A 13,742-nucleotide genomic window follows, 5' to 3' on the forward strand; every position below is an offset into this window, starting at 1 on the left:
TTGTGGACTGTTCTGAAAGCCCACAGATGCCATCCACTTTTCCTGCCTCTACCCGTGGAGGTGGGAATTGTGTGTTTCTACTTCCCCCAAGTGCTTCCCCTTGGCTAGTTTGAAGAGGTTCTCTGCTCTGTGTATGGAATTGCTGGTCCTCTTCAGGTGTCCCTCTGTCACCTTTGTAGGGAGCCTTCTTGGCCGATACAGGTGTTGGGTGTTTCAGCCCAAGTCTCCCTTCAGAGGACTTCAAGTAATGAACAGTCAACCACCTTTCCTCAAATTGTTACTCCTGTATCATTTCCCATTGGGAATGGCAGAACATCTAGAACTCCCAGGCAAGTGGTGGCTGCATCCATGGAGAGCAGCTCTACATCATCTGTGCAGCCAGATAAACATACCCAAATATGTTACATTTGCTGTGTGTTGCGAATACTCGTGTATCTTGCGTTAGAATTGCTCTGTGTTCAAGCTTGAGTGGTTCTGCATGTGCAGATGTGTTTGGTGCATTGTGGTTGCTTCAAACCTCATGATAGGGTGTATCAACCAACTTCATTTCAGTCACTGCACTTAGTCTCCCTTCTGCTGAGGTTATTTTTCATTTTATTATATGTATTTACTACTTAGTTTATTTAGTCATGGATTATTTTAATGCCTAGAATATGTTACTACTTTGTGTGACATCTTACCCTAAGAGATTTTGTTATCTTACAATTCACGTGACTCTTAACACCATGGAAAAAGTAAGACTTCTGACACACCTGGTGCTGGAATAGTTTAACTAAGTTCGTGATAGTTATTTCAGAAAGGATAGTCTCAATATATCCTATGTTATCTATAGAGTAGTCAAGTTACAGTTTGCTGTGTGGAATGATGTCTGTTTATCCATCAGAATATTAATGCTGGGCAGCAAGAAAGCCCATCATAAGGACTATTTCCAACTTCCAGTTTTAAGCGGCAGGTGCATTACAGAAGCATATATTGAATCTAGTTGAAACAGATGGCAACCTGTAGTTAGCTCTTTCTTTTTAAAGGAGAAATACAAGAAATTAGTGTCATGCAGAATTTGATGTGTTCCAGTTGAATGCTAATTGTGACAGTTGTCTGTGGCTTTGTAACAGGTGGTTTTGTTTAGCCATCAATGTCACAGCCAACAGGGTTGAATATCTAAAGGGGCTGTGTGTAAACTGACTTGCAAGCCAGCTATGTCGAAGCAGAGTAAATTCGTTCTTTGAGTTTGTGTTTGAGTCTGAGTGGATGAAAAATCCCACCAGAGTACAAGCCAAAGTCTTTAAGTATTGGACAAGTGCAAGTGAGTCTCTGCATGTCTGCTGTTTCAGGATGGAAGCATGCTTCTGCACCCTTTGTTGCTGTGCATTTTTTTTTTTTTGGCGGTAGCGGCCCCAGACTTTTGGAACTGATGGCCGTGGCAAGTGCTGGGGCAACTTTGCTCTGCAGTGCCTAATTCTGGCTCAGCTCACTTCCCAACTCACTAGGTGTTTTTTTCTTTTTCCTCCTGCATTTTAGTTTTCTGCTCTCTTAATTACATGTTAAGATTTAGCCTCTTTTTATCCCAAGTTCTTTAATTCACAGTATTTTCTGTGACTTGCTGTCATAGAAACAAGGACTTTAGAGGACCTTATGAGCTCGTGTAATCCATTTCACTACCTCAAGGAAAAAACTACTCTTTTTAGACCAACTCTGGCAGATGTGTGTCTCACCTAGTTTTAAGAACCTCCAATGAAGCAGATTGCGTGACCTTTCTGGGTAATCAGCCTAGTGCCTTGCTTTTTTAACAGAGTTCCTAAGATCCTGCCTGTTGCGGTTTGTCTGATTCCTTCACCAAGATGTCTCTGAAAGCTCTGTCTGGAGCAGACCTTGTTGCCAATTCAAAAGCTGTTCTGCTCAGATCGTTCTAGTCCATGATTTTATTTTCAGTATCTGTTTTTGAACTTGATTTCTTGACCCTTAGGGCATTTGCAAATCAGTTAATTTTAGTTCTGTCTTATCGTGTGGTCCATACAGGTAGTATCGCCTCGTTCTTGTCAGTTGAAACCTAAATATGTGGCTGCGCTCTTGCTGTGTTACAGCTGCAACCTCCCTTGGACAGTCTCCTTCCTGAAAGCATATGCACAGTACTAAAAGCTTGCTTGTGTAGAAAGAGGCCAAACTATATTGCCCTTATCGCTGAACTCAGAGGCCCCTTCTTCATTTCAGTGTCCTGTTTGGAGGCACTGCTGTGATGTTTAATCTTTTCCTGGACTGGTCTGAGCCAGAACCTTGAGTTGTCCCGCTGCCTGTCTTGGTGTCTTATCTCCTGAATTAGGATCATCCCTCCCTCCTCCAGCTGATTTGCCTGTTACTGTATATGGAAGTTGCTTTTTGTCTGTGACTGGGTAAAATAGCAGTTTTCTCTCATTGTACCATATTTTTAAAGATCTCTGCTTAAGTACAGCTTTTTTAAACTTTTTTCTCGCTGCTTCAGTTCAATTCTGTGAAGCAATCTGTGATTTCGTTTGTGAAGGATACCATATGTAAAAAATTTGCCTTGTAACTTGGATAGCCCCATAGCAAATAAGTTGGCATTGCACATTTTCTGACTTGCAGGTACAAGCTTGGACCCAGGGAGGGTAGCCAGGAGGGGCTGGAAGGCGAAGCTGTGATGACATGTTCAGTATCCAGGTGGAGGGCCAAGAGGGCAGCTGCACAGTGCTGGGTTGCATTCCAATGTGCTGATCCGTGGAACAGCGTTGGCATATGCTTTGGAAGCTGCTGCTTGCTCTCCTGGCTTTAGGGAAGGGGCTGAGGTGATGGCAGGGAAGGAAGGGGTGAGTCTTTGCAGAATATTTTCATACGATCATGACCTATTCTGAGCAGGCTGGACATTTGGAGCCTTGGCATTTCTTTGTGGTGGTGTTGTGTACCATGCTGCCTCTGGTAGCTCAAAAGTTAATTACTCCAGAGTGGGTTATTGAGATTCCACCCCACCCCCCGCCTTGATTCCTGAACTACTTAATTAAGTTGTAGGGAAGTTATATTTTCTCACTACTTGGGGGCTTAATGGGGTGGAGGCTTTGGAAACAGTTTAACAATTTCACATTTTATATGCCCTAATGAATTTCCCAGGATTTTGGAAGGGTTGTATCCAACTTTAATATCGTAATTTCCAGAGTTTTATTTATGCTAAAATAAGTTCGTGGTGGATTAAGAGGCACAAAGAGCCAACAGATTACAAATGAACTAATGAAGACATTGTTTCTTTTGGATAAAAAGCATGACTCACAGTTGTGATTTCTACTGAAGTACTGCAGACCATGAGCTTCACCAGGACCGCAAGCTGGTAGTGGGGTTCCTCTTCCCTCCCCTGTTATTTCAAACCTGTATTTGATTTCAGGTGCAGAAAAGAGAGGGTTTGCAAGGACCAGAAACAACTCTGAATCTGCAAGAACTCCTCAGAACTTCGATAGGAAGAGGCAACTCTCTGAATCGCAGACAGAAACAATGGACAATTCAGACAACAGAATAAATCCTAGACAACTGGGAACTCCCAGAGGTATTAAAGCAGAGCGCGTACATGCTTCAGGAATAAGCGGCCTTGAAGCATGTGCTCAGCACTATTAAAGGATGGGCTGGGATGAATGCTTTTAACTCTAAAATGAGCTGTAAAATACTGTCAATTATTTGTAAAATATGATTATTCCAGGCTTTTTGGTGCTCTGAAGTCGGGTGCCAGGATTTCTAAGCAAACTGTCTCAGAAGTTCAGCATTGAATTCAAAGCCTCTGTACAGCTGCTGTTAAGGTACACAGACATGTTTGGTGGGCAAGATAACACTTATAAATTTTTTTTTTTTCAGGAGGATCCTGTGCTGCTTTCCCAACATCAGGTGATAGAAAGAATCTAAATAAACCCACTCGAGGGAGGAAGAAGAGTATATTTGAAGCCTACATGTCAAAAGAAGATGTTTCAGCAGGACTGAAAAGGGGAGAGCTAATTCAGGTGCCTGGACCATACAACATCCATGCTCTTGTGATAAGTCTGTTGGCAGTTGTTGGAAATCAGTATCAGTTGGTTGCATGACAGGAAACTGATGTGCCACTTGTAGATGCTAGATGAAAATTTTTTCCTTTTCTCAGAAGGTTCTAGAAGTGGAATGCAATCTTTTACATTCAGCTGAAGTATGGTTTTTGATTTGATTGCATGTTCTGTAAAATTCCTGATCCACACTCATGATGAATTGCAGAGTTCTGGTTGGATGGTCTGCTAGCCATGATAGTCATTATTGTGGGGACACTTACTTTTACAAATGATGCTTAAAACACAGCAGGTGCTTGGCAGCCTCTGTCTTTGTCGGTGTAAGTAAAAATGAATGTCCTTAGCAAGATACTTCTTGCTGAAATTCCTCACAGAAATGCTCATTAGTCCTCAGCAATGAGGTGCAGATGCCTCCACTTCCTGACCTACTCTTCTTTTTTCAATCTATCAACTCTTCCCGGAGGTCTCCCTCCCACAAAAATAAGGGACAGTGATGGTACAGGTGGTGCTGTGGTCCCTGGAGTCTCACTGCCCTACCGAGGCATTGCAATAACTTGTTATAAAATACAATGCAGCTGGTTAAATTAATATCAAATGGGCAGGCAGTGGTACTGCACCCTTGATTTGCTTGCGTCATTGTCTTCGCACTCCCCTGAGGTTATAGGGCTGAACCAGCCACGGATGACAGTGTATGGTTTACTGAAGTAAGGCACAGGTAGCAGATGGAGCTGAAGAGCCCATTGAGATACAGAAAATAATTTGCATGTGTATGTGTGGTTGTTTGCCTTGAATAGCTAGCAATAAGCATGTTCTCGTTTTACAGATTCTAAAGATCAAAGACTGGACTTCCATTTGGAGCAGCAAAACTGCAGCCATAGTTAGGTAGCAGTTCTCTGAGTATCTAGAAAAATGTGGGGGTGGACCTGCTAATTGTGTGGGTAGCTGGATCTCAGAAGGAGTTTTGCATAAGGGCAGGCAGGGCTGAGGTTCACTGAGGAGCAGGAGGAGAGAATAGCATCCTAGAACCACTGTTGTAGTACAGTCCTCAACATGGTGTAATGTTCTTCAGGACACACCTGGTTGTCCCAGTGAGATCAGACTGGCTGGGGGAAAAAGGCAGGTGGGAGTCAGTGGGGGCATGACAAATGATGCTGAGGCATCGTTTACCCAAACACGCACTGTTGCATTGCCATTTAATTAGTGTTGTTATGCTGGTGAGGTTGTGATACTTACTTTCATCAATACATTGAACTTGAAAATGGCAGCCTCACTTTTTGTATGATTTCTTGTTACAATTGTGTAGTAATTCTTATGTGATAATATAATCCCATAAATTCTGGAGGTGTTATGAGGATTCCACACACAAGATTGCCTGATTTCATCCTGAAGACCAATCTGATAAGCTCTTTCAGAAAAATGACTGTGGGGGGCATATCCCCGCTGATGATCAGAGCGGTCTCCTGGGCTACCCAGACTTTAGGCCAGTGTCTTTTTGAAGACTGTCACAGACATCCACGATGGGAAGGAAATGGTGAGGGAAGAAATGGGAGCCTCAAGCTGTGACTTTCCCCGTGGCTGTAGTGGCATATGACAGTAACTAAAGCTTCTGCCTTACCTTCAGGAGTGGTTTTGGTCACACAGCCTGATAGTGTTAAGTGCAGCACGTGTGTATGAGGTCGAGCGCAGCTGCAGATGAGGCACATCAGCCTATGACTACTACCTGAGAATCCCATTGAAATGCCGAGTCCCAGAGGACCTGTGATTACATGCTTACTGGCAAAAGAATCCTTAGTTCTTGTAAATGTGTAATGTCTACTCCAGGTCATGTGCTGCGTAACTGGAGGAGTCATATGTGCTTTTGTAGGCTGTATCTGTTTACCTTTCATCCAGTTCCACATCTCGGGAAAACAGTTGAGGCTGTGGAAGGTGGATTTAGTCACTGAGGGCTGAGTGCCTTATCATGGGCATCCCAGCTCAATATCTCTTATCTTCAGCTCACTCGTCATTATGATCTCATCAAGACCGTTCATCGTTGCAGTCTTAACCAGGATTGGTGAGATCCTGAAAGCAACTTTAGTGAATGGACAAATCCTCGGCGCTGTTCTGTACACTGGCAAGAGACACAGTGAACAAATACCTGTTGTGTTAATCCCCAAAAGCAGGGCATTGGTCTGGCATGGTAACCTGCAAAAATGCTCCACAAGAGCCTGTGGAAGAGGCGAAGCAAACCTATTGTTCTGAATCTGATGGTTGTGAGCAAACTTTGAGTGCTAGCCAGACAGAAGCATGACTCTCTGAGCACAGGCCATCCCCTGGAGTGTCTTGGAAGGGCTGGATCTGCATAGATTTGTGTGAGAACTTGAGAGAGAGTTGCTAAAGAGAAAAGACCCTGCTGTGAACTCTGAGGATGTTGCTGGACCCTGGCAATGCAGCTACGCAACTAAATGCGCCTGAAAACCCAGCCCACGGAAACTACTGGAAACTACTGGCAGACGTGGAGTTCACTCAGATAAAACACAAGTGCCATGAAGATTAAGCAGTCCTAGATCAGGAAGAACAAAGTGTTATCTTTATGGGTGCTGATGTCTGTCAATATTAGTCTTAATGGCTTCTGGTACTTTATCTGACATAACTCAGTTTTTGATAAGTAGCATGGAGAAGTGTGCCCTGTGGGATTTCTGGATTCATTTAATCATGTGACGTGTGCAGAAGCATCCTTCTAAAAGAAAGGGGATCTGAGCTCAGGCATTTAAGAGTGCATAGACTTCCCAATTCTGTGCCTGTAAAACTGTCTGCAATGAGCAAACACCAAGTGAATCAGGTTGGTTGGGATCATATAGTCTGGTCTGAAGGCAAACAAGATTGAATAACTTCTGTGTAGTTATGTAAGCGGATGGTGTTGGCTATACACACAGATGAAGTCAGGTTATGTATTAAGGAACATTGACCCAAAGGACCATAATCATCCTGTGAAGCACCAGCCAGAAACTCGTGTCTCCTCCACGCCTCCAGCGTCTCCCAGACCCTCCCTGCAGGGCTTCTGGGGTCAGGTGGAGTGAGAGTGTGCAGGGCACAGAGGTGCAGAGCCTGCTTTGCAGTTAAGAGGGTGCTTTTCCTTGGAAAGCTGTTCTTTTGTGGGTGTGAAGGCTGGGGTTTCCCTGATTGGCATGGGTGGTTTTTTCAAAGGTGGCCTTGGTAGCAAGCAGGTACTTGAACCCTGGCCTTTTTTTGTGTTTTGTACATGCAAATGAATCTAGGCATATGTGTTACGGTAACTGCTATGAACTGCTTGACTTGAGGTGCTTGAAGTTTATTCTGAGTACTGCCTGCACTGGTTCTAGCAGAGCAACTTGAGCAATTATGACCCTTTTGGACCTTGCTGGGGGAGCTCAGTGAGGTTAGGAACTTTTTTGGCAAATGTATGTGAAACTGGCTTGAATCATCAGAAAGTGTTTTAGAAACTTTCCTGCAAACCTTTCTCTTACCTTTCAAAACAAAGGCCCTACTGACATAAAAACACTGATAAATATAGCAGCTATTACTTGCAGGCTGTTGTAAAACAATACAACATTAGTGTGACATCATGAGACTCTGCAGCCAGATCCTCACCCCCTAATGCACATATGAGAACAGTTGTTCGTTGCAGATGGAGAGAGTGACTGGTTCCAGATATGATATCACAGCGTGAAATGTACAACATCGTAAATAGGATTTTCATAGGCACAGATAATAGGGCCCATCTGCTTTCTAAGATAAATTTTGGGAGTTCCTTGCTTAAAGGAAAGAGCTGAAATATTTTAATGCTACTTGATGTAAGAATTCTAATGCTGATCATAATTCGGTAGTGCATATAAAATGGAGAGAAACCTGTTGCACGGTAAGCGTGGTAACACTTTGCTCCTCTGTGTGTTTGCTGGAGCTGGGCATCCATGTGCACATAGCTGCTCTGATGCCTTCTGGGCCATGGACACAAAACCTGATGTTTGCACCTGGCTGATTGACAGCTGTCCCAAACTATTCAAGGGGATTCTGCAGAGTAACACAGGATATCCCATCACCTGCTTTGAGCTGGTGGGTAGATGCTGGTATGGGAATTGTTTGACTTCTTGTCAAGCAGAGCAACCATCCCTTTTCATTTTTTTCCTTTCTCTTTGTAACAGCTTCCTTTACTAACAGTGTATTGTTTTTGATGGCTGACTCTGGGAAATAAGAGGAGAAAAAAGACCATTGAGAGTTTTCCATCAGTGGGTACCAGTGCTAATAAAGGCTGATGACAACGATTTAGCTCTTACTTTGCCTAAGCATACAGTATCCCCAGGGTTGCTCCCAGTGGGTTGTCTTTGTTTTCATGCCCTTGTCCTGGGTCGTGCTTGCCATGTGGTTGGTGTGCTCGTTAATACTAGTTACATAAGGCACAAAATAAGACATTGCAGCAAAGTATTCCAATAATGCCTGAAGAATATAGAATATATGGTGCTGGTACTTCCAAACCTAAGCAAATAAAAACAATGGAAAACCTTCATAAATCTGCAAATTCTTCTTCAAGGCAGCAAAACTTTCACATGTAATCAGCTTTATTTTCCTATCGTCTGAGTGTTTCCCAGAATACATAAAAAAATTATATGCCGCAGTAAATTTTTAAGGAAGCAATTCCTGTGAGAGGTTCCTATGATTGCTTAACACAGAAGTGCAAACAGATGGAAACTGTTCATATAACAAATTGGCCAACTTTATTTCAAATACACAAGTGGAGAAAGTTTTAAAGTTTCAGCCCAAAGCAGAAGCCTGTCTGATGGCAGATACCTGTTTGTATGTCCATAACAATCTAATGCTGTCAGTTGTAACTGCAGTCACTTGCATCACAATTCCCAGGACCTTCTTGGGCTGGGAACGGCACTGTTGCATAGCCTGTAAGTCCTTCGTTGGCTCTCCCTTTCTCTTGTATGGACTTGAGTGCAAGCAGCAAACTGGTTTACTTTGGAGGGGTGATGGGGTATTGTTGCAGGTGACCTGAGCTTTGAGTTGGCAGATAACAAAGCAGAAACAGATAGACCATAAGAGTTTCAAATGTTTTTAAGGTAATATGACTTTAAACACATTTAAACAGATTTGATCCTGTAGACTTTAAATGTTTGTTTTTGGAAAATCCTTTTGATTCTTCTTTGGAAATATTCTTTATCACAGAGTTACTGCTACTGCCTGTTTGCAGGAACAGCCTAAGCAGCCAGAACCTTGTAAGGCTGATACCTGCTGCCATGCAAGCTCAGCACGCCAGCTTTTCCTCTTTCCTCCCCTCCTCCAAAATAAGCAAACCCAATATTCTACTTTTCCAAAACAGAGCAAAGCAAATTGTTTCTGTTGTCTGTTTGTTAATGAGGGTGGTGGATGCTCAGCAGAAAATGTGTGAAGGGAACAGGAGGGCTTGGATCCTCGGTTCACCCAGTAGCAGCAACAATTAATGATTCAACATCTCTTTGATGACAGACTGCAGTAGATCAGCTTAAGCCTATCATGAAACTGCCTTTTGCCTTGAAATTGCTCGGATGCTAAGTTGTCAAGACTTGAAATGTATAATGGAAATTTAGATGTATCTCTCATGTTTCACAGTAGATATATTACCCACAGCTCTCTAATTTAACTGATGTAAGATTCAGGCATAATCTTTCTCCTTTTTTTTTTTTTTTTTTTTTAAGGGACCCTTGAGAATAAATCCTAAGAAGTACCATGAAGCCTTCATTCCATCTCCAGTAAGTGTAATTTTATAATGCTTTAAAGTTCATAAGTAAAGGTGCATTAAGATAGGAGTTATGCTGTGCGTGAAAGGTCACTCAGAGGTGAATGAGTTGGAATAAATGAACATGATCTAGATTTTCTTTTAAATTAAATATTCCCAAACAAATCCTGTTTTTTCATCCCTCAACTTCTTTCTTGTGCTGAAATTGGGGATACTGTTGGGTCCCACAGAAGCCAGCTGAAGTCAGGTTTGAGGACCACCAGAGAGCGTAACTGGAAACCCTTGGTTTATGGCTGCAGAGGTTTTATAGATTTTCCACTGATTTAAGTTAATCTTCCCTAAACAAATATGCTCTCCATTTTCGATCTGCTGCATGAGCTAATTTGAAAAGTAATTCCAGAAATAATATGCGTGATTCCTTTTCATGTGCCCGCTTTTGTGCGAACCGTATCTTGGTTGGGATGTGCTTCTGTCAGATGGGACTGGCTTGTGCCTCTTCTCTCTTCGTTCCTTATTTTGACAGAAAAGAAGGGCTCTTGCAAATTCAGGGACTTCCAGTAGGGAAGGTGACCTCACAGCTGGCACAGCCAAGGCTTTTTATCTGGAACTGACTTGGTCAAAATGTTACCATCAATGAGAGGGATTTTTGTATTGAAATGTTTTCTTGGTGTGGGGGAGAGAAGGCAGAGCCTGCCCTGAGACAGTGAAACACTGACTTTGTTGTCCCTACTACTGGCAGTGCTATTGTTTTGGAGCTTGGACTGAAAGCCTTGAAATTCAAGTTGTTGTTGGTTCATGTTGTCGATTTGGGATGATGTTTTGGAGCCCACTTTGACAGAGAAGGCTGGCGTTACAGGGGTGGAGGAAGGTCGGCATTGCACAAAGTAGATTAAGGTTAGCTAGAGGAAAATGTACATACAGAGCAGCTCTCCAGTACATCAGTAGAGCAGCACTGTGAAAGTGTGTAAGTGAAAGGAACCGTGATCCTTCCTTTACAGGTGTCCTTGTAGGTGTGGTAAGTGTAAGCTGTTAAACATTGTCTCTGAAATTACAAAGAGCAAGGTTAAATGAGAAATCTGGCGACTCACATGAGTTTAATTGGATGTGAAGTTTTAGCCCTAGCCACCCCCAGTATCCAGCTGCCTTGTGCCGTTGATTGCTCGCTGTTCTGAGTTCAGGAATACATACATTAAGGAGGGTTAGCTGAGGTGGTTATTTCAGCTATCTCTACTTTTCTGCCCCTTGTGGAGCTGAATACCACAACCAGCCTTGTCCCCTGATAACAAGCAGAATCAACACCTGCATGAAGATGACTCTGGCTGGTGTGGACAGTCCTCACTGTAAGACAAATGCTTTAGAAAGCTTATTCTTCATACAACATTAATTGCCATAATGTAGGGTTTGCAGCCCTCGTGTTCTGCAGGGCTTCTCATCATTGCCAGATGCTGCAAAAGCTGCAGCTGTGAAAAATCACCCCTTCTCTCCTGCTGGTGACTAGGGCACTGTACCCCTTTCCCTTCAGCTCTGACTTGGCTATGGCTTCATGGAGTTCAAATGCAACAGCTGTTCACTTTCTAACACCAGAAGTCCCAGGCTGTTTCTTGCTGCAGACATGCTCTGTCTGCTTGTCTCATTGCATCAACAGTTGAGAGGAGGGCTCAGGGCCTTTCTTTTGAAGGCTACCCAGAGAATGAGCATTTAAATCTCTGCCTTGCATCTTGTGTCTTCCCTGCATGCAGTAGTGTGGTTTGAAATGACAGCATTGTCCATGTGAAGAATGATACTGCTGAGTGTGAGTGATGGAGGGACTGTGGCTGTGCTGTGCTTTGTGGAAGACACTTCCAGAGCAGATGAAATCACTGCAGATCTCCCTCTTGTCAGAGTGGGATAGAGAGCACTGCCAGTGATAACTGGTAGGTCACGGAGCACTAAAAGCCCCAGCTGTGCTCCCTGATATGGGGGCTGCAGAATTCTTGAAGTCACTGTGGCCAATACAGTACCCTGGGGGCAGATGAGACTTTGCAAGTGATTGTGTTCTGTTGTGATTTGATGTCGTTTTAATTGCATTAGTATTCTGGAGTGCGGGTTGTGCAGAGTAAGGGATGCTGAAGGAAAAAGTGGGATATGCAGGTGTCCTTGGAAGTGTGTAAGTTTACCCAACAATCATGAGTGTGGAGCTTGAGATACAGAAACGTTTGTTTTTGGAGGCAAACCCCAAAACTAATGGCAATTTCTTAATTACAGCTTTATTGCAGGCTTTGAAATTAGCTGCTGTAAAATAGGTGTGCATACACATATATAAATGTGTGTATATATATGGGTATGTTGTCTGGGATGAGAATGACTGGCTGTAATTCAAGACAAGGCTTGCAGACTATGGAGATGCAGCTTTAACTAGGTGTGTGTGACACATAGGGCACCTTTACAGGGGCTGGGGGAGAGGGTCTGCCTTGCATTTTCTCGGGCACAGGAGAAGAGGAAAAGAAGTATAGGACAAATTATTGTGAAAGCCAGCCTGTGTCTTGCAGTGCAGAGCAGCTACGCAATACAGACAAAAAAAAAATAGTAAAAGAAACAAACAGGCATTTTCCTTAAAAAGTGACTTTGAACTTTTCTTTTTATGTATGTGGTGGATTTAGGTAAAGAGTTGGGGCAGAAGGGAGAGGGTGGAGAGAAATGAGGAATAAGACCATGTGTAAAAAATCTGGCTTTTTGAAAAGAACAGTTTCCAATTTGAATTATGTAGGTCCAAGAGGCTTTGCAATTTTTCTGCATCTTGTCATGGGAGGCAGCTTTCACGCAGCTGTTGAGCTGCTGCTGCTTTTCTTTCTAAGAGTAATTTGGTTTCTTGGAGGACGGCCTTAGTTTCACATCATGACGGGGTTCTGCCGTTCTATTGTTTTGGTATCTAAGCAGAGTAAGATATTTATGTGATATTAGGGCTTCGTGTTTTCAGGTTATAAAAGACTTTTTCTTGGAGACTGAACACACTGGTAGTTCTGATTGGATTTACTCAAGCATATGAGACTCGGGTGTGTATCTGAGAAGTGACTGAAGTTGTGATTTAAGATTTTAATTCTTGTGAGGCTGGGTTTTTTCATGGAAAGACAATGGGGTACTAATCTAAAGAAACTTGTCTTCTTTTTGTACCTCAAAACTGTGCAAAGATAGCTCTCCAGGAAAAATATATAGACTGCTCATATTGATACTAAACGCTCACATTTTTTGACACGTTCATGGTACTGTAAACAGACACATGGAATTTTTCATATACTGAATTATGGGGAAACAAATGAAAGCAGCAAGAGCACTGTTAATAATTAGCCAAAAAAAGACAAAACTGGCAATTCTTTAAAAACTAAAACCTTTGTGTTGGCATCTTCAGGGAACTTCATCTTTGTTCACCAAATGCAGAAGATCTTCCAAACTAAATCTAGATTAGCCAAATGCCAGACATGTCTGGGGCTGGTAATCATAGTGTGTGCAATTAGTAGAGGCTCTTGTGCAAGGATGTTAACCTAGAGTATTGAGAGAAGATGTTGTGACATGTCTGTTAGTAAAAGATCCTCTGGTGTGCAATTGTAGTCTGTAGTTCTTTTTTGGAATCTCTTCTAAAACTAGTTCTGCCAAATGCAGAATATATGGTGTTAACTCTAAATTTAAAAAACAAAGAGACTACATCTCCAGTCACTCTCCAGGCCACCTTCACAGACTGACGTGCTGATAGTGGAGCTCCATGTCCCTTCTTACCCATCTCACCAGGAGAGCAGCAGGCAGCTCTGCACGGGGCACTTTGCGCAGACTGTGTTGTAAATGCGTCTTGAACAATTGGTTTGAGTGCTTGAGTTTGGGAACTTGATGTGTGAAGAACTGTGACTGCAGAAGACTCGTCTACCCATTCCCAAGAATAACTGCAGAGGAGCTGAGTAGAGCTTGCAGACAATACATCTTGAGGGCTTGGCTCTGAAATAAATAGTGTGGAA

The 13,742-nt window shown here is 42.8% G+C and overlaps 1 protein-coding gene across 1 annotated transcript in view; it reads left to right on the forward strand.

Annotated features, from left to right (window-relative positions):
- The window catches only part of DIS3L2 (DIS3 like 3'-5' exoribonuclease 2), a 196,121-nt gene that overhangs the window by 15,779 nt on the left and 166,600 nt on the right, over positions 1-13,742 (forward strand). The window contains 3 exon segments of the mRNA XM_055817148.1: positions 3,386-3,544; positions 3,847-3,989; positions 9,719-9,772. Coding sequence (XP_055673123.1) covers positions 3,386-3,544; positions 3,847-3,989; positions 9,719-9,772 — 356 coding nt within the window.

The sequence above is a fragment of the Falco peregrinus genome, chromosome 12 (genome assembly GCF_023634155.1).
Source record: "Falco peregrinus isolate bFalPer1 chromosome 12, bFalPer1.pri, whole genome shotgun sequence".
In the NCBI taxonomy this organism is placed as follows: Eukaryota; Metazoa; Chordata; class Aves; order Falconiformes; family Falconidae; genus Falco; species Falco peregrinus.